The sequence below is a fragment of the Urocitellus parryii genome, chromosome 4 (assembly GCF_045843805.1).
Source record: "Urocitellus parryii isolate mUroPar1 chromosome 4, mUroPar1.hap1, whole genome shotgun sequence".
Classification (NCBI taxonomy): Eukaryota; Metazoa; Chordata; class Mammalia; order Rodentia; family Sciuridae; genus Urocitellus; species Urocitellus parryii.
In genome coordinates, this window is record NC_135534.1 from 190,349,442 (window position 1) to 190,369,053 (window position 19,612).

At 37.2% G+C, this 19,612-nt stretch overlaps 1 protein-coding gene across 1 annotated transcript in view; it reads left to right on the plus strand.

Annotated features, from left to right (window-relative positions):
- Positions 1–7,675: 7,675 nt before the first annotated feature.
- Hsdl2 (hydroxysteroid dehydrogenase like 2) overlaps positions 7,676–19,612 on the plus strand; it is a 71,297-nt gene continuing 59,360 nt past the window's right edge. Inside the window, exon 1 of the mRNA XM_026391158.2 lies at positions 7,676–7,788. Within this exon, the coding sequence (XP_026246943.1) occupies positions 7,772–7,788 (17 nt within the window). The 5' untranslated portion in view covers positions 7,676–7,771. The remainder of the gene's footprint in view (positions 7,789–19,612) is intronic.

Genomic DNA, 19,612 nt, shown 5'->3' on the forward strand with positions numbered 1-19,612 from the left:
TTTTTTAGTTTTCAGCGGACACAACATCCTTATTTGTATGTGGAGGTGAGGATCGAGCCCAGGCCGCACGCATGCTAGGCGAGCACGCTACCGCTTGAGCCACATCCCGAGCCCTGAAAGATTGCTTTTAAGAGTATTGTAATCTTGACGATATTATCTTCTAATCCATGGACATAAAATATCTTTCCATTTGTTTAGGTCTTCTTTAGTTTCTTTCAGCAATGTCTTGTAATTTTAGATGTACAAGTTTTACACTTCTTTGGTTAAGTTTATTCCTAAGTATTTTATTTTTTTGGGTGCTATTGTAAATGAAATTATTTTCTTTCTGGATCATTTATTAATAGTGTTCAGAAATAAGACTGAATTTTATTTTATTTTATTTTTATTCATTTTTTAAAAGAAATACAAACTGAAACTTTGATAAGATACCATGTTTTGTTTTGTTTTTGTTTTTTTTGGTTTTTTTTTTGAGAGAGAGAGAAAATTTTAATATTTATTGTTTAGTTTTTTTTTTGGCGGACACAACATCTTTGTTTGTATGTGGTGCTGAGGATTGAGCCCGGGCCGCATGCATGCTAGGCGAGTGCACTACCACTTGAGCCACATCTCCAGCCCCAAAGACTGAATTTTAATATTCCATATTCTATGACCCAAATGAACTCACTTATTGGCTCTAATCCATGTGTGTGTGTGTGTGTGTGTTCTTTGGGATTATGTAAAACAAGACCATGTCATCTGCAAATATATTTTAGAAATAAAATATATTTTATTTCTTCCTTTCCTGTCTGGATGCTTTTCTTTTTCTTGCTTAATTGACCTGGCTAGAGCACCCAATAATGTTAAATCTAAGTGACCAAAGTGGATATCCTTGTTTTGCCCACCCACTTTTAGAATAGCACCTGATTTGCTTATTCAAGTCTCCTCTGAAAGACGGCATTCTCCTTAAACTCTGTGATCGACACTCCTATCACATGGATTCTAACATGTTGTCTACTGCTACTCGACTGCCTCATTTTATGCCCTTGACCTATTACTTGTGGCCATATTTTCTAAATATGGGTTGCTCCTGCTCACTGCAGTTGAATTTTTCACCTGAACTCAAAATGCATCTGGTTGCTTCTACCTCAATAAAAAACTCTATCCCAATCAGCTAATAAAAGAGCAGAAGCAGATGGAGGGTATTTGACATGAAAAGACATAAAGGTATTACCTTGGGGAATACAAAACAAACATAGTACTTTCCTCCACAAATTGTTCTAAAACTTTGATGGATTCCACAATTCATCAATCAGTTCTGCTTTCAAAATCCAAGGAGAATGAGAACTTGAGAAACTTTTAATACTAGTGAGTTTTCACCCACTAGACTAGTATTAAAGTTTTCAAGTATCTTCATATCCTTTTTTGAAAGAGTACTGAATGTATGAATTTTGGAATACTTCAAAGTTTAGAACCAATGCTTGTGAGGAAATTACTATTTTTTTTTTAGTTGCAGTTGGACACAATAATATACCTTTATTTATTTTTTATGTGGTGCTGAGGATCAAACCCAGGGCCTTGCATGTGCTAGGCAAGTACTCTACAGCTGAGCCACAACCCCAGCCCTCTTTAAATAAAGGGGTGGTGCTAAAATCAAACCCAGTGCCTCACACTTGCAAGGCAAGTGCTCTACCACTGAGACACAACTCCAGCCCCCACTAATATATTTCATTTCTTAGTTTACACTTCATTCTTCATTGCTTAGTCACTGCTTTCCAAAACATAAGTATACAAAGGTGACTGGGTCTTGAAGAACTTCCTATTTATTACCAGCCACATTCTGTTCAAAGTTAGCCTTCCTCCATGAATATTTTTCTAGCACTTTTTTCGAGGTGAAATTCACCATTTTAAAGTGAACAAATCAGAACACTGAGCATATTCACTGTTGTGCAACTATGACCGATATCTAGTTCTAAAATATTTTCATTATCCCAAAAGGGTTGATGTAAAGCAGTTACTCCCTATTTCTCACTTCCCCTCAGCCTATGGCAACCACCAATCTGGTTTCTATCCCTATAGACTTGTCTATTATGACATTTCATTTAAATGAAATCATACATTATGTGATATTTGGTTTCTGCCTCCTTTCACTTAGTGCAAGTTTTTGAGTTTCATCCACATTGTACTTATCAGTACTTCATTCCCTTTTATGGAGGAATAACATCCCATTTATTACATATGCCATATTTTGTTTATGTATTCATCAGTTGACAGACATTTGGGTTATTTCCACCTTTTGGTTATTATGAATAACTCTGCCATAAACATGTGAATACCTCTTCATATTGTTAGGCCTCTTTGTAGAGCCCTGAGCTTAAGCCTAGGTGTCTCACGTAAGTTAATTTTAATTCGGGGGCTTATTATTTTTCTGCCCCTGATCATTTGTCAGAACCTCTCCAAAATTCCTTTACTAACCTCAGATCTCAAGGAAAATGGGTCGGACATTGATCCCTTCCCTACCTCCAGGTTCCTAGGTTCTTTATGCATATAGTTGTTTGACCTGCCTAGAATACTACATACCAAGGAGAGAAGCCTTAATTAAGCTCTCCAAATGAAAAATACTACCAACCCTTTCTTCCCTGAATCATGAATTCCAATATGTTAATTCTACATTTACACAACTGAGATGACCTGTGTTTGGTAGGCAGGCAGGCAATGTTTCATTACTTCCCAGTTGTTCATGTCTATTTTTATCCCTGGTCATGGCTGATTTGCAGGTTGAATAATTTTACTAGTGTTTTTGTTAGTATTTGGAACTGAATAGATACACAGAGAAGATAGGTTCTTAGAATTACTCTGGTTCCCACTATTAGGGTTAGTCATTAAACCCCTTTAATTATATAAACCAACTCAGAATTCTCCTAGTAAGTTCCCCTCTACCTTCCCCCTTTAATTTGGTTTAAACTAGCCAGATTAAATTACTGTTATGTATAAACAACATTTAAAGGAAAAAATTGGTATGGGAGAGTGTGTTGCAGCAAATAGCCCATCAAGGAAATATGGAGTATTTTGAGTTGGTTTTATCAAGCAGATTTGGAGTGAAACCAGTGAGACTTATTTGGCATTCACAATAACTAGTTTTCAAATCATTTCTTCTTCATTGAATGTTTTTTTTTTTTTCTTTTCCAATTTCTTTTCAGGTCCTAGTTTCTGGAACCTGATAATGTTACCTTATTTAGAAAAAGGATCTTTGCATATGTGATTAAAGATTCTTAGACTGAGAGATTTTCCTACATTGTATTCTGGCTGGGCTCTAAATGCCATTACAGATATACTTAAGGGGGAAAAGAGGGAAATCTGACACACAGAGAAGGCAATGTGGAGATGGAACAGAGAGATGTGAAGATGTAGGCCTTGAATGTTGGTGTGATGCAGTCAGAAGCCAAACAATGCTGGTAGTCATCAAGCCAGTAGAAACTGGAAGAGGCAATAAATGGATTCTCTTCTAAAGCTTCCAGTCAGGAGTGCAGGCTTGCTGACACTTTGATTATAGCCTAGTGAAACTAATTTCAGACTCTTGGCTCCAAAACTGTGAAAGAATAACTTTCTATTATTTTTTTTTCTTCTTATTTTGGTACCCAGGCTTGAACCAAGAGCCACTTACCCACTGAGCCACATGCCCAGCCCTTTGCCCCCCCCCCCTTTTTGTGTGTGTGTATGGTACTGGGGATTGAATCCAGAGCCTTGTACATGTGAGGCAAGCACTCTACCAACTGAGCTATATCCCCAGCCCAGCCCTTTCTTATTTACATATATTTTATTTAGAGACAGGGTCTCATTAAGTTGTTGAGGGCCTTGCTAAATTTCTGAGGCTGGCTTTGAACTAACAATCCTCCTGCCTTAGCCTCCTGAGTTGCTGGGATTACAGGTATGTGCCACCATGCTCAGCAACTTTCTGCTATTTTAAGCCACCAAGTTTGTGGTGTAATGTGTTATGGCAATCAAGGGAATATGCGCTGGTGACTTTCATATACATATCTTTGAAACCTATAAGGTAAAGGCTATGAAATGTATTATTTCCAACTTTAATAAATAATGTGCTTGCTCAAAGTTGCTCACCAACATCTTCATTTGAGTGTCTGATAGCAATTCTGAATACCTTGAGTTTGAAATGGTCATTTTCCACTGCAATGGGTTTATACTAATTAAATTACAAGTTTAGAGGCTATAAAAAAAGCAATACAATAATTTTAAAAATGCAGTTTATTTCTTTCTCTCATAACAGTATGGAGGTTGGTATATGGTCCAGGTTGAAAAGGCAACTCTGTCCTTTGAGGAACATGCAGGGACCCAAGTACCTTCCACATTGTTTCTCTATTATACCCTAAGGCAGTTGTTTTCAAAGTAGCTTCCCTGGATAAGTAACAACAGCACATTTTCAGCAAATATTGCAGCTCTACTGAATCAGAAACATTATAGTTGAAACCCAGCACTTCATTTTTTACTCCTTTGACAATGAACCTAAGACTTGTGCATGTTAGGCAAGTGATCTCCAACTGAGATATATCCACAGTCCTTTTTTTTTTTTAGTTTTCAATGAATATTTATTTATTTATATGGGGTGCTGAGAATCGAACCCAGTACCTTACACATGCTAGGCAAGTGCTCTATCACTGTGCTATGACTTCAGCGCCATCCACAGTCCTTGTTTTAAATTTTCATTTTGAGACAGGGTCTCGCTAAATTGCCTAGGCTGGTTAATTGTACTACCTCAGCCTCCCAATTTACCATTGTTAACTTTTTTTTTTGGTAGTGCAGGGATGGAAGCCAGGGCCTTGTGCATGCTAGGCAAGCACTCTACCATTTCTTAAGTATACAGGTCAGTGGCAATAAGTACACTCACACTGTGTACAACAATTACACATCCATCTCCATCTGTCTCCAAAACTTTTTTCATCTTCTAAAACTGAAACTCTGTCATGCCCCCTCCTATTGGCTCCAGACAAAACCACCTTTCTACTTTGTCTCTTTGAATTTGACTACTCTATATCCCTCATATAAATCGAAGTATTTAGTATATGCCCTTTATGGCTTATTTAACTTTACATGTTTTCAAAGTTTATCCATGTTGTCACATAAGCCACCATTTTCTTTAAGGGTGAGTTAATATTACATTGGATATTCCACATTTAGTTTATGCATTTATTCAAGGGACACTTGTAATCTATTTTGAAGAATGCTGCTACAAAAATGGGTATGCAAATCTCTCTTTTGTTTTTCCTTGGGGTCTATGCACAGAAGAGGAAGTGCAGGGTCATGTGGTGATTTTTCTTTTACATTTTCTTTGGTTTTGCTAAGTTGGGAAGATTGATCTCAAACTTGTGATCCTCCTACCTCAGCCTCCTGAGTCTTTGAGATTATAGGCACATTTTCCTGTGTCTAGCTATTTTTAATTTTTCAAGAAACTACTTTCTTGTGCACAGTGTGTTTTTTAAATTTTTTTTTAGTTATAGATGGACACAATACCTTTATTTTATTTATTTATTTTAATGTGGTGCTGAGGATCGAACCCAGTGCCTCACATGTGTGAGGCAAGAGTGCTACACTGAACCACAACCCCAGCCCCCACAGTGTGATTCTGATTTATGGTAAAGTTTGAGGACCACTGTCTTAGACTGACTGAAGTCCATATCTATGTCCCAACCTACAGGAAGGAGGATGGAAAGCTGAGGCAAGCAATAGACATTGCTTAACTCACTTCTGCTGACATCTCATTGACTCAATCTCATGACTATATGTCACTGCAAGATTAACATAGCTAAATGTTTCCTGTGGATGAAAGCACAATAGTGGTCTGCTGCAGGATTTCTGCTCCAGTATCACCCATCTTGGTTGTGGTACCACTGTCCTCCCAGGAGTTTACACTAGAAATCCAGCAGTCATGTTTGACACCACATCTAATCATTAGTTAAATCAGGTCTGTTCTTAAGAGCCTCTCTTTCCATTTCCACTCTTACTGCTTTAAGTCAGGTTACCTTTCACTTTTCTTACTACATTATTATGAGCTTCTGTACCTCCATCTATTCCCAAGCTATTCTTCACATTGCAGCCAGAACACTTTCTACATTGTTCATTCTAAGCCAAAAACATTCATCTTTTAAAACCAGTTTTTCCTCAATCCCACTTACCTCCTCTAATATTAATCTAATACTAGATTTATCAATGTAATAGTATAGGAGCTCATAGATAACTCAAAATCATACTTTAACACTAGACAAAATATTGAATACAATGGATTAAATTTAAACTACCTCTAATAATTTAGGAATAAATTTATCTTCTACAAAAGTATAAAAAACAGCATAAGTACAGGTGTTCAGTTTCACAAAATAGCAACATTATGACTGAAAAGTTGGCTAAGGCTTTTAGTTTTGCCACTTAGCTGAACTCTTTTTCTTTAACAAATGGAAACAGAAGCACACCACTCAAGGAAGTGGAATCTAAAAGACCAAGGACAAAGTGCTTTCAAAAAGTCGGGAGTTTTTTAGACGTTATGCAAGAGATGCCACCCTATACGTACCCTTCAGCAAAAGCTTCCAAGAGTTAGTGGACAGTTCATCTTTTCAACCATCTTTATAACTCTCTTTCTAAGACACTTTTCGGATAGATCTCCTCCCATATATACACGGAGATCTTGTCCTGTGTCTCAAGTGACCTGTGCGTGGTAGGGGCTAAGATTTGCTGAATAAGTAAATTCCTCAAGTCTTGAAGAACCATATAATGGTTCACAAGTTGAAATACCTATAAGAGACTGACAGGTTGGGCAGGTGACAGAGCCATTACAGGCCTACAATACACGGGGCAGTTACATACCCCATAGCGAAATAGTTTCCTTAAGTAGGCGTCCTGTATCAATCTCCTTAGCATTCTGTCTGCCCCTACAAAATACAAAACAATTTCTTCATTTCAAATATGCCATGGCCTTTGGTTCACTTAGGGTGGCTGAGTTACTTCCAGGCTTAACTTCCAAAAGGAAAACCGAATCCCAGAATTGACCTTATTCTAGGAGGAAAACTTTCCTTCTCCAAATTTGGCTTTTGCTGCCGAGATTTAGTATGAATTCTTCAGCGCGACTTCTGAAAAGATCTCTGTTCCAGAAACTGCCCTCTCACCACAGGCTATCCACAGACGAGTGAGATCAGGAAGGCTTTACTCCACACTGGGTGGGCGAGTGGAAAGGCGACGCTTGCTGGCTTCTGCCCCAAAGTGCATTTCTGCCGGCGGGCCCGGAGCCAGGCTTGAGGATGGGGTGGAGAGAAAAGGTGGAACTGAAAGGTCGAGAGCCAAAGCACCCCAGGTAGTCCCTAGAGCTCAGGGTCTCCAGCGGACCAGTCACTCGCCTGGCCTGAAACTGGCTCTAGAAAAAACCCCAGGCGCCAGCAAGGACGTAAGTAGCTACTGACGTATCCCGCACCGCAGACGCTGGCAGAAGTCAATTGTCCCCGTAGAACCCCGGGAGAGGGGCGGGGCGGAGGTGCCTCTCAGGGCGCTTGCGCAGAGAGCCGGTTTCCAGGGCCCAGGCTGAGCGCGGGACAGGCACAAACGCGGAGCTCCGGCGCCCCACTGCGTGCGCAGGCGCACTCAGCGATCTCCGCCTTCTTCGAGCGCCCATCCCCTGCGGGCCTCGGGGGCGGGGCCTCGGGGGCGGGGCCGTTGAGGAGCTCAATGCGCATTGAAGTTGCTCCTAGTGCTCCCGGCTAGCAGCTGCCGCCACCTCCTCAGGTCTGCGGAAGTCATGTTACCCAACACCGGGTAAGGGGCTGGGGACAGTGCGGGGAGAGATCGGGCTGAGTGAGTGCATGGCGCGGTGGGATCGCTGCGAATCGCCCGGGCCAGTGAAGGTGCTGGGCGTTGGGTCCTTAGGACGTGCAGTAGTGCGTGGAAAGTAACCCCAAGTTGTGTACTACGGGGGGCCTCCGTGTAAAATCCTCTTCCTCAGGTAAAGAGTCTTGAGTGGTTTTCCCACTACTTAACCCTACCTTGGGTTTAGAAGCAGTTACGTGGGACTAGCCGAATGCCTGAAAATTCTAGGTGAAAGGTCACTGGAACAAGCTAGTGACCTTGGTGTTTCCACTTGTTCGGAACATTTGATTTTAGAGTTATAAGATAGTTGGGATACTTAAATTTAGTAACAAACTGCTCTTAAAATGTGGGTGTCTTTTGGCAGTGATTTTTTTTTTCAAAGTTTTAAGCGAGATAACATATAACAAAATGGGCCATTTTAAGTGTACCGTTTGGTAGTGTTAGGTATGTTCACATTGTTGTGCAACTGATCTCCAGAACTTTTCATCTCGCAAAAACAGAAACTGTACCTCCCAGTTTTCCTTTTCCCTGAAGCCCCTGGAAAATACCATTCTACTTTGTTTCTGTGCAGTCTGGGTACTTCTAGCTGAATGACAACTGATACATTCTGTATTATCTTGAAACGAGTACATAGCCAAAAGGCTTTTAATGAGTTCAAAAAGGTGTGAAGTAAAGAAGAATCTTTGAAAACGTCTGTTACTTTCTGATCTTTCCATTATAGGGGTTTATAAACTATTTTGTATACCATCCAAACAGGGACACTTATTTGAAAAAATAGTAGCAAACTCCATTTTGGCTTTGCTTCTTTTACTTAACATGCCTTGGGATATACAGTCATTTTCAAAGTACATGTATATCTTCCTCCTCTTTTTAATGATTGCATAATGTATTACATAGTTTTACCTTTATTTAGTTAACTTGTGCCCTATTTTTGGATACCAGATCTTTGCGGTTTTTTTTTTTTTTTTTTTTTTGGTTATTCCATCTTTGCTTCCAAGATTATCCCTGAATTCTGTTTGCACAGTGAGTGTGTGTGTTTGTGAGCATATCTCTAGGATAAATTCCTGGAGGCGAAATTGCTGAATCAAAGAGTATATGTACTTAAATTTTGATCATTGTTACAAGATATATATTTGTCTCCAAAAGGGTTGCATACCCAAAATGATGAATGAGGTTTTCTAATCCAACCTGTTGAATTTGGTCAGAACAAAATATTTGATAATGAAAATCTAATTAGAGAAAAAAATGGCTCCTCATGATATTTCAACTTTGTATTTGTTTCATCACAAGTGAGGATGAGGATCTCTTTATAAATATAAACCATGGAGCTTTTTGACTCCCAGAGGCTATTTGGTAATATCTGAGATTTTTGATTGTCATAATTGTGGGGAGATTCTAATGGCATCTAGTGAGTGGAGTCAACTAGATGCAGGTAAACATCTTACAGTGCACAGACAGTTCTACAACAAAACATTATCTAGTCCAAAATGTCAGTAGTGCAGAGGTTGAGAAGCTGTGGTTTAAAGCCAACTGTGTGTCTTTTTAATGACTGGCTTACCCAGTGAGATTTTTTATTGATCTTTGAGAGCTTGCATATTTTAAAAATTTATTCTTTATCATATGTGTTACAAATACTTTCTCAGTTTTTTAAAATTGTGTCTTAGGTTTGATTGTTATTTGTTTAACATGAAGAAATGTGTTTTTATGAAGTCAGAACTATTAATCTTTTAAGGCTTTTGTGTTTTTGGAACAAGCTCAAAGGCCATGTGTCACATCCACAGCCCAGTTGTGCCAGGCCAAAGAAAGTGCACAGAGACAGCGTCCAAAACGTGATTTATTGGGGAAAGCTTACCAGTGATCAGTGACTGCTCCAAGAAGAGTTCAGTGACAACAGATTGAACTGGTAGCTCTTCTGTCCTTCGAAGTGCTTTGCAAGCAGTGTCTACTTTCCCTCAGGTGTTTTGTCCAGTGGTAGCCAGCTGGACACATGACACATATCTTTTCCAGTGTTCTTAGTTTGGCACCCATTCCCACTTAGAGAAGTTTTGTTTTGTATGTTTGGTTGCAGAAGCAGTGATATCATCAGCATTAGCTTGTATACATGACCAACATATCAAGGAGCAGCTGTTATGGTGAACATGTAAGAAACTAGCTTTCTACATATAACACTTTCTTCATATAATACTAGTAAATGTTCAATTTGAATTTCTAGTGTGCATAAGAGAAAACCAGTGTCTTACAAGATATATGATGTACTTGGACTTTCTGGCTCAGGTTTACTGTCATTGTTCCCTAAATTTTTTGGACAGAAAGGGGGCATTCAGCAACAAGATGTTTTATTGTCTCTCTTTTCTTTAGGGATAATGGTACACCATGCTTACATACACACACACACACACACACACACTTTAAATTCTTGTTATAGTATTTTTATGGTTCTCTACTTTTTTTAAAAGTATTTTTTAGTTGTCGAGGGACCTTTATTTTATTTGTATGTGTGCTGAAAATCAAACCCAGTGCCTCAGGCATGCTAGACAAGCATGCTACCACTTAGCCACAACCCCAGCCCCTGGTTTTCTACTTTAAAAAAAATTTTTTGTGTGTGTTTGAAAGGGATCAAATCTAAGGCTTCATATATGATAGGCAAGTGCTCTATCCCTGAGCTACTCCTCTAACTTTATTTTTATATTTTTATAAATATTTTACATTTTATAGCATTTATATGTGTGTATATATATGTGTATATTTTGCATTCAGATTTTTAAAAAGTAAGACTGTTTTATTAGAACTGGAGGAGTTGCTGAAGAAGGAATGTTCAATTTGAATTTATGAATTCAAGAGTGGAAAAGTCCTTCTAGCACCTAAAAACTGGAACTTACAGTCAGGAAAGTAGGATGGCTTCCCATGTTCAGAGTTTTTCATCCATTTGAGATTAATTTTGGCTCGGAGGAAGTCCACTTCATTTTGGTTCTGATAGCCCTCCATTAGTTTCAGCAGCTTTGACCTAATAGTTAATCCTTTTCCTTATGTCAGCAATTCTACTACTATCACATGTGAAATTCTTGTATGTATAGGGATCTATTTCTGGACTTTATGTTCTATTATAGTGGTCTTTCTGTTCATGCAATGGTATCAAACCACTTAATTACTCTAGTTTTATAAAATATGTTAATATTGAGAAAAGCTAGATTTTGCCTCATTTGGAAATTTTTTTTTCAAAAACTTCCTGATTATTCTTGGGTCTTTATTTTTTCAAATGAACTTTTGAATAGTTTGAATAGTTTTTTTTTTTTAAATTAAAAACTTTTTTTTCTGGGTGTGGTGTGCATGGTCATAGTCCCAGCTATTTGATAAGCTGAGGCAGGAGGTCACTTGAGCCTAAGAGTTTGAGACAAGCCTGGGCAACATAGCAAGACCCTGTCTCAAAACCAAAACCAAGGGGCTGGGGTTGTGGCTCAGTGGTATAGCACTTGCCTAGCACATGTGAGGTACTGGGTTTGATTCTCAACACCACATATAAATAAATTAATAAAATAAAGGTCTACTGACAACTAAATATGTGTGTGTGTGTGTGTGTGTGTGTGTAAAATTAAACAAAAACAAAACCAAACAAATCATTTTCCTTTTTAAAAATGGTTAAATATTTCTTCACATTTACCCTGATTTTCAGATCTCAGAGAATTTTAGTAAGTTGAGGTGTAGGTTATCTCTACATTTGCAAGTTTTAGCTACCTACCCTTGGTATTTGAGAAATGTGGACTCTTTCTCTGAGGTGCTCTTGTCATTAACATTCTGGTTCTAATGCTTTGGAGCTGGAGGAGATCCTTCCTGTAGTACCAGTCTAGCTGCCTTTGACTTTCTTGCTGCCAGTGCCATCTGGCTCTGGGTGAGGAGGAGAAGCCCTTTATCCTAGTGGGAAGCAATCCAGCTCTATCCTGGGCCTTTTAAAGCAATAGTTGGGATATTTTCATGTGAATATTTACATTAAATCAATTTAATAATCTGTGTATACTACTTTTTATATATGGAAAAGGGAATATTACATAAGCAGATGTAAAATGTCATATATATATATATATATATATATATATATAGTGTGTGTGTGTGTGTGTGTGTGTCTGTTTGCATATTTCTGGAAAAATAAGTACAGAAAGGATCAACCAGAAATCAGTGAAGCATGTAACCTCCAGGTAAAGTACCAGACTTCTTTGAATGTATATTAGTATAAGATTTTTTTTTATAATTTTTAAATTTGTTTTAATTAGTTATACATGACAGTACAATGATCTTGACAATACATTTGAATCAGACGGGATATAATTTCTCATTTTCTGAGTGTACAGGTTGCAGAATCACATTGGTCATGCAGTCACATATATACATACAGTGATAATTATTTCTATTTTATTCTGCTGTCCTTCCATTCCCCCCTTCCCCTCCCCTCCCCTTCCATCACTTTTCTCTACCCAATATAATGTGACATACTTTTTTTTCCTCACATTGTCATACATGTATTCTGTATAAAGATGAGGGTCTCCTTCCATTTTCCGTGCAATTTCCCTTCTCCCTCCCTTTCCCTCTAGTACAAGATTTTGACTTTTAAACGATGTACATATTTTACAATATCCCTTATCAAAGATGAGGGGATAGAAAAACTAAAATTGAATTAAAAAATAAACAAACTTAGCTACATATCAAACTTAACACATAAACATACAAGGAAAAGAACAAATTCTTAAAATTTTTTAAAAAATATTTATTTTTTAGTTGTTGTTGGACACAATATCTTTATTTTATTTATTTATTTTTATATGGTGCTGAGGATCAAACCCAGGGCCTTGCACATGCTAGCCAAGTACTGTACCGCTGAGCCACAACCCCAGCCCCAATTCTCATAATTTTTGATGTATGATCTGTCTATACATTTTAAAGGGATTTGAGCTGAAGGCAAAAAGAAGTGCAAAGAAATCTTCAATTCTGCTTAGGAGACTTATTACTGGCATTGGCATAGTTATTGGAAGACTATTGTATCTTATGCTACATACCTCTCTCTCCTTGCTCTGACTCCTTAACAGAAGAATGGATGGGATTCTTACTCCTCTTCCCTTTGATAGGAGTGAGAGATCCTAGAAATTCTTTTTGTAGTTTCCAACTTGGCCCACAGGGCCATTGTCCTTTTTCTTTTAGAGTCATTTCTGTCAGCATCATGTTCTTATTACTGAAACTGTCAAGGCCTGGGATTCTTAGATCTCAAGTGTTTATCTTAGGCTTTTTTTTTTGGACTGTACTGGGCATTGAACCCATGGTCTTATGTATACTAAACATATATTCTCAACAATATATTTTAATTTTGTCTTTTTTAACCCTACAATCATTATTTTATTATTAAAATCTTTAGATTCTATACTTATTTACCCATATCTTTGGTTTTCATATCTTCTTGCATCTCAGACTTTCTTTTTTCTTTTTTTTTAAAGAGAGAGTGAGAGAAGGTGAGAGAGGGGGAGAGAGAGAGAGAGAGAGAAAGAGAGAGAGAGAGAGAGAGAGAGAACTTTAATATTTATTTTTTAGTTATCGGCAGTGAGAGAAGGTGAGAGAGAGGGAGAGAGAGAGAGAGAGAGAGAACTTTAATATTTATTTTTTAGTTATCGGCAGACATAACATTTTTGTTTTGTATGTGGTGCTGAGGATCGCACGCATGCCAGGGCCGCACGCATGCCAGGCGAGCGTGCTACCGCTTGAGCCACATCCCCAGCCCACATCTCAGACTTTCCATCTGGAAACTTCTAATTGAAGTAGTAAGACATAAAGAAGACGTATATAGACTGGGGTTGTGGCTCACGGTAGAGCGCTCGCCTACCATGCATGAGGCACTGGGTTCAATCCTCAGCACCACATAAAAATAAAATAAAGATATTGTGACCATCTATAACTAAAAAATAAATATTTAAATAATTAAGAAGTATATGGATTGCAATGAAATAAACATTGTTGCCATTATTTGTAGATGATATCATCCTACATAGAAAACTAAAATAATGTATAACTAAATTATCAGAATTAATAAGAATTTGACTATTTTAGGATCTAAAAGTCAATGAAGAAAAATAATTTAGATTTCTATACATGAACAAAAATCTGTAAGAAATATAGAAATATAGTAGATTTATAAAAGTATAAAATTCAAAATCCTGAGTAGGGACTCTACTATAAAACAAATGATCTATATCCTTCAGCAAATAATGGTTTATAGCTGGAAGGGGAATTAGTACAGATTGAGATTTATAAGATATGACAAATGCAATGTGAGAGCCTTAATGGATCCTGATTTGATCAGACCAACTGTAAAAAGACATTATTGAGAACATTATCAAAGTTTAAATATGGACACATACTGGATGGTATTGAGGGATTATTTATTTTCATAAGCATAATAATTATGTTATATCAAAAGTGTTTATCAGAAAAGTAAATACTAAAGTATTCTTTTTTTTAACATTTATTTTTTAGTTGTAGATGGACACAATACCTTTATTTTATTTTATTTCTTATGTGGTGCTGAGGATCGAACCCAGGTCCTCGCACATGCTAGGTGAGCGTTCTACCCCAGCCCCTAAAGTATTCTTATGTGAAATTATATGACCTTTGGGATTTGTTTTCTGATAATTGCTTTCAAACTTTTGATAATTGTTCAGGAAATAAACTGATTGTACTATTTTTATTTTTAGATATATTTGAAAATTCTGTAATAAATAATTAAAAATGGTCTTAGTCTTTTTTTTTTTCGTACCTTTATTTTGTTTATTTATTTTTATGTGGTGCTGAGGATTGAACTCAGTGCCTCACAAGCTAGGCAAGTGCTCTACCACTGAGCTACAACCCCAGTTATGGTCTTTGCCTTTTGTTGTTGTTGTTGTTGTTGTTGTTCCTTTTTCTTTTTGGCACTGAGGATTGGACTCAGGAGCACTTTTACCACTGAGCTACATTTCCTTCCCTTTTTATTTTTTATTTTGAGGAGGGTCTCACTAAGTTGCTTAGGGTCACTCTAAGTTGCTGCTGAGGCTGACCTAAAACTTGTGACCCTCTTGTCTCAACCTCCCCAGCAGCAGGATTACAGGCTTGTACCACTGTGCCTGACAAAAGTGATCTTTGTCTTTACACTGATTGTTTTTTGTTGCAAAGGAATATTAGTAACTATACAGTGGAGAAATCTGATAATATTGGTTGGATGATAAAATTAGCATTATCAGTAAGACCAGGTAGATACTGTGTACTTCCTGATCTGATACACTGAAGAAAATAGTATTTCATATTCTGGCTGGGAATGTATAGCCTGGCTCTGATAATGAGGAAATACCGGATGAATCTAAAATGAGATTCAGGGGCTAGGGTGTGGCTCAGAGGTAGAGCGCTCGCCTAGTATGTTCGAGGCCCTGGGTTCGATCCGCAGCACCACTTAAAGATAAATAAATAAAGATATTGTGTCCAACCTCAAAAATAGAAATAAAAATAAAATAAAATAAAATGAGATTCATTCTATTATTATTTTTTTAAAGGAATGGAGGAGTGCAGGTGCAGTGGCACATGCCTCCAATCTCAGTGGCTTGGGAAGCTGAAGCAGGAGGATTGTGAGTTTAAAGCCAGCCTCAGCAACTTAAGGAGGCTGAGACAAGAGGATCACAAAGTTGTCCTAAGCAACTCAGCGATAACTTGTCTCTAAATAAAATGAGCTGTGGATGTGGCTCAGTGATTGAGCATCCTTAGTTTCAATCCCTGGTACCAAAAAAATAAAAGTAATGGGGGTGTTTGGGGTTGTGGCTCAGTGGTAGAGCGCTTGCCTAGCATGTGCGAGGCACTGGATTTGATTCTCAGTACTACATATAAATAAATAAAGGTCCATCAACAACTAAAAAAATTCTTAAAAATTAAAAGGAATTGGGACTGTATTTTTCAAAAGGTCAATACTGTAAAAGACAAGAGGCTGCAAAAATGTTCTAGATTAAAGGAGATGAAAGAGATATGAAAGTAAAGGCATAGTCTGATCTTCACCTGGGTCCTGTATTTGAGGGCAAAAAATTGCTCTAGGGCATTGTTGGGTCCATTGACAAAATTAAAATACTGATGTTATATTAGATATAAGTAGTTATTGTGTTAATGTTATATATACTAAGGTTGTTAACTCTACTGTGGATGTATAAAAAGATAGGCCTTGATGTATTCATCTTACTCTTAAGTGGTTTGGAAAAAATAAGATCTATGGAAGGACAAGAGTGGGGATGAGCAGGAGTACAAATGACAAAGCAATGAGGTCAACTACTAATCTGGGTGGAAGATATTTGTGTATTCTTCATATTATTCTTACAACTTTAAGTTTGAAATTATTTACAAATACAAACTTGAAAAAAAGTTAAAAAACAATGGAGTACCCAAGAATAAAGTCAGTAAAAAATGAGTAATACTTTTCTGTAGAAAATTATACAATTATATGGGGCTGGGACTGTGACTTAGCAGTAGAGCGCTCACCTAGCACATGTGAGGCACTGGGTTCAATCCTCAGTACCACAAAAAATAAATAAATAAAATAAAAGTATCATGTCCAACTACAACTAAAAAAAAAAGTTGCTTTTTTTTTTTAAAGAGAGAATTATACAATTATATGAAAAAACATTAAAAACCTAAATAAATGGAGAGTGATACCATGTTCATGGATTGTAAAACAGTTACGAAGACACCAATTCTTACCAAACTGAGTTATAAATTTAATATAATTTCTATCAAAATCCCAACTAATTTTGCTGTGTAGATAGATAAAATATGTGTGAAAAAGCAGAGGTCCAAGTATAGCCAAGAAACCCTTGAAGAAGAACAAATGGAATTTTTTGCCCTATCAGTTATCAAGAATATTAAAGCTATTATAATTAAGACTGTGTGGTCTCTGTAGACCAGTGGACAGAATAGAAAGTTTAGAAGCAGGTCTATAAATTTATGGAGTTAATAAAGCTGACATTGAAGACTGTAGGAAAGATAAGTTTTTCAGTTTTATACAGTTGGTTAATCATACATGGGAAGAAATAGATTGGCTTCCTAAACTTTAAAACTTTAAAAGGCAAACCATAAAACATGTGGAAGCTTAATATGCTTGTAGGTAAGGAAGAATTTCTTACCCTAAAAGCATTGGCCATGAAAAGTAAATGTTCATAAATTCTGCTATATGAAAAATGAAGAATTTCTCTTCATTGAAAGATATAAAGATAGTGAAAAGGCAAGACACAGTGAGAAGATATTTGAATGTATATAATTTATAGACTTTATGAGTCAATAAGAAGAAAAATAACCATATAGAAAAATAGAAGAACAAATTAATAGGAATTCTTGGGAGAAGAAACATTAAGTGACCATTAACATGAAAATATGTTCAACCTCATTAGTAGTCAGAGAAATGTAAATTTTAAACCAGCATTTCATACTACCAGATTAGCTAAAAAAAAAAAAAAAAAAAAAATTAAATGACTGACATTACCAAGTGCTTGGGGGCAGGGCGGGGGGGTGTGTGAACTGTCATCTCATATACTGCTAGTAGAAATATTAACCACTTTGGAAAGGGATTTGGTATTGCTTGAACTTCAGTGTTTATTTATCTATTCCCATGTAACAAATGATTCCAAATTTTAGTGTTTTAAAACAACTTTTTTTTTTGTTTAAGGTAATAGGGAATCAACTTAGAGTGTTGGGTAAATGCTAGGCAAGGCTCTCCCACTGGGCTGCAATCCCCAGCTCCTTTTTGGTTTTGTTTTGTTTCAATTTTTTAGTTGTATATGGACATAATACCTTTATTTTTTATTTTTACGTGGTTCTGGGGATCGAACCCAGTGCCTCACGCATGCTAGGCAAGCGCCATACCGCTGAACCACAACCCCAGCCCCTGTTTTGTTTTGTTTTAATTTTATTTTGAGACAGTATCTCAATAAGTTGCTCAGGCTGACCTTGAACTTGTAGTACTGAACCCTCAACTTCCAGGATTGCTGAGATTATGTGCACTACCATGCCTGGCAAAACCAACTTATTTTTCACAATTCTTTGGGTTGCCTGGGTTCTTCTCCATGTAGTGCATACATATGGCTGCATCTAGCTGGTAATTTTGCTAAAATGTCTTAAGTAGCATCAACAAATGATGAGAGGCCATGTGGAGAGACACTCTGGAGGGTGTCTGTTCACATGGCCTCTCATCATTTGTTAATCTACTCACTAGCAGCAGGGCATCTGGCTTCTAAGAGAAAGTAGAAGCTGCCCACCATTTTATGGTTTGGAAATTCAAGAGTGTTGCTTCTGTCACATTCATTTAGTCAACAAAAGCCATAGGCTAACCCAAACTCAAAGGGAGGGGAAAATGTACTCCTTCTCTTGACGGAAGGAATGTCAAAGAATTTGTGGTTACCTTTGATTCATAAGAATATCCTTTAAGCCAACAGTTACACTAATAGATATGTGTTCTAGGGAAACCCTTGCATGTGTGACTGAAGATAGGTTCCACAGTATTTATCACAGCATTGTTCATACTGCCAAACAACAAAATACCTGGAAAATACCTTCCACTAAGTCCATAAGCAGCAGGATAAATAAAAAATTTATAGTTCATATGTGGACTCTCATATGTTGATAAAAATAAAAAGTATAGTCACTTGCATCAACATGGTTAAATCTCCAGTGTTTGAAAGAAGCAAATCTCAGAATAACATATACTATATGAATCTATTATATAAAGTTCAAAATTAGACAAAAACCTAAACAGCATGTTGTTTAAACAATGGTTAGGCAAAACTTTTCTGAGAAGTACCAGACAGTAAATATTTGGCTTTATGTAGATATACATATCAATTTCCATTTTTTTTCCACAAGGTCTACTAATGGGGAAAATGGAATTCTATTTTTGAGATGGTAGTGTGGTATAATATAGTTCCTAGAGCTGCTACCACAAACTGGGTAGCTTGAAACAAATTTTTTTTTTAGATATTTATTTTTCAGTTTTCGGTGGACACAACATCTTTGTTTGTTTGTGGTACTGAGGATTGAACCCAGTGCCCCACGCATGCCAGGCGATCGTGCTACCGCTTGAGTCACATCCCCACCCCTTGAAACAAATTTTTAAAAAAATATTTATTTTTTAGTTGTAGATGGACACAATATCATTATTTTATTTATTTATTTTTATGTGGTGCTGAGGATTAAACTCAGGGGCTCACACATGCTAGGCAAGTACTATATTGCTGAGCCACAACCCCAGGCCCTTGAAACAAATTTATTCTCTCATTGTTCAGGAAGCGTGAAGTGTGAAGTCATGGTGTCAGCAGGGCTCTGTCCTTCTGAAATGCTGAGTAGAATCCTTGGTCGGGTCTTCCTAGCTTTTGATGGTGCCAGCAGTCAGGGGTAATCCCCCTCTAGCAGCTGTATCCCTCCAATCATATGGTGTTGACAACATGGCATGTGGCTGTCTTCACATAGTCTCCTTTCTTCTTAGGAGGACACCAGGAATAATTGCATTAAGGGCCCACCCTACTCTAGTAAGACTTCATCTTAGCTAGTTCTGTTTTCAAATAAGGTCATATTCTGAGGTATTGGAGTCTAGGACTTCATCATGTCTTTTGGGGGAACACAATTCAGTCAATAACAGGGAAATAATGTTTTGCTTAGTTGGTGTTCAAGGTAGTGCTCTATCAAATTGATCACAAATATTCATCTGTAAAAAAACTTTCTCAACTTTGATCAGACATACATA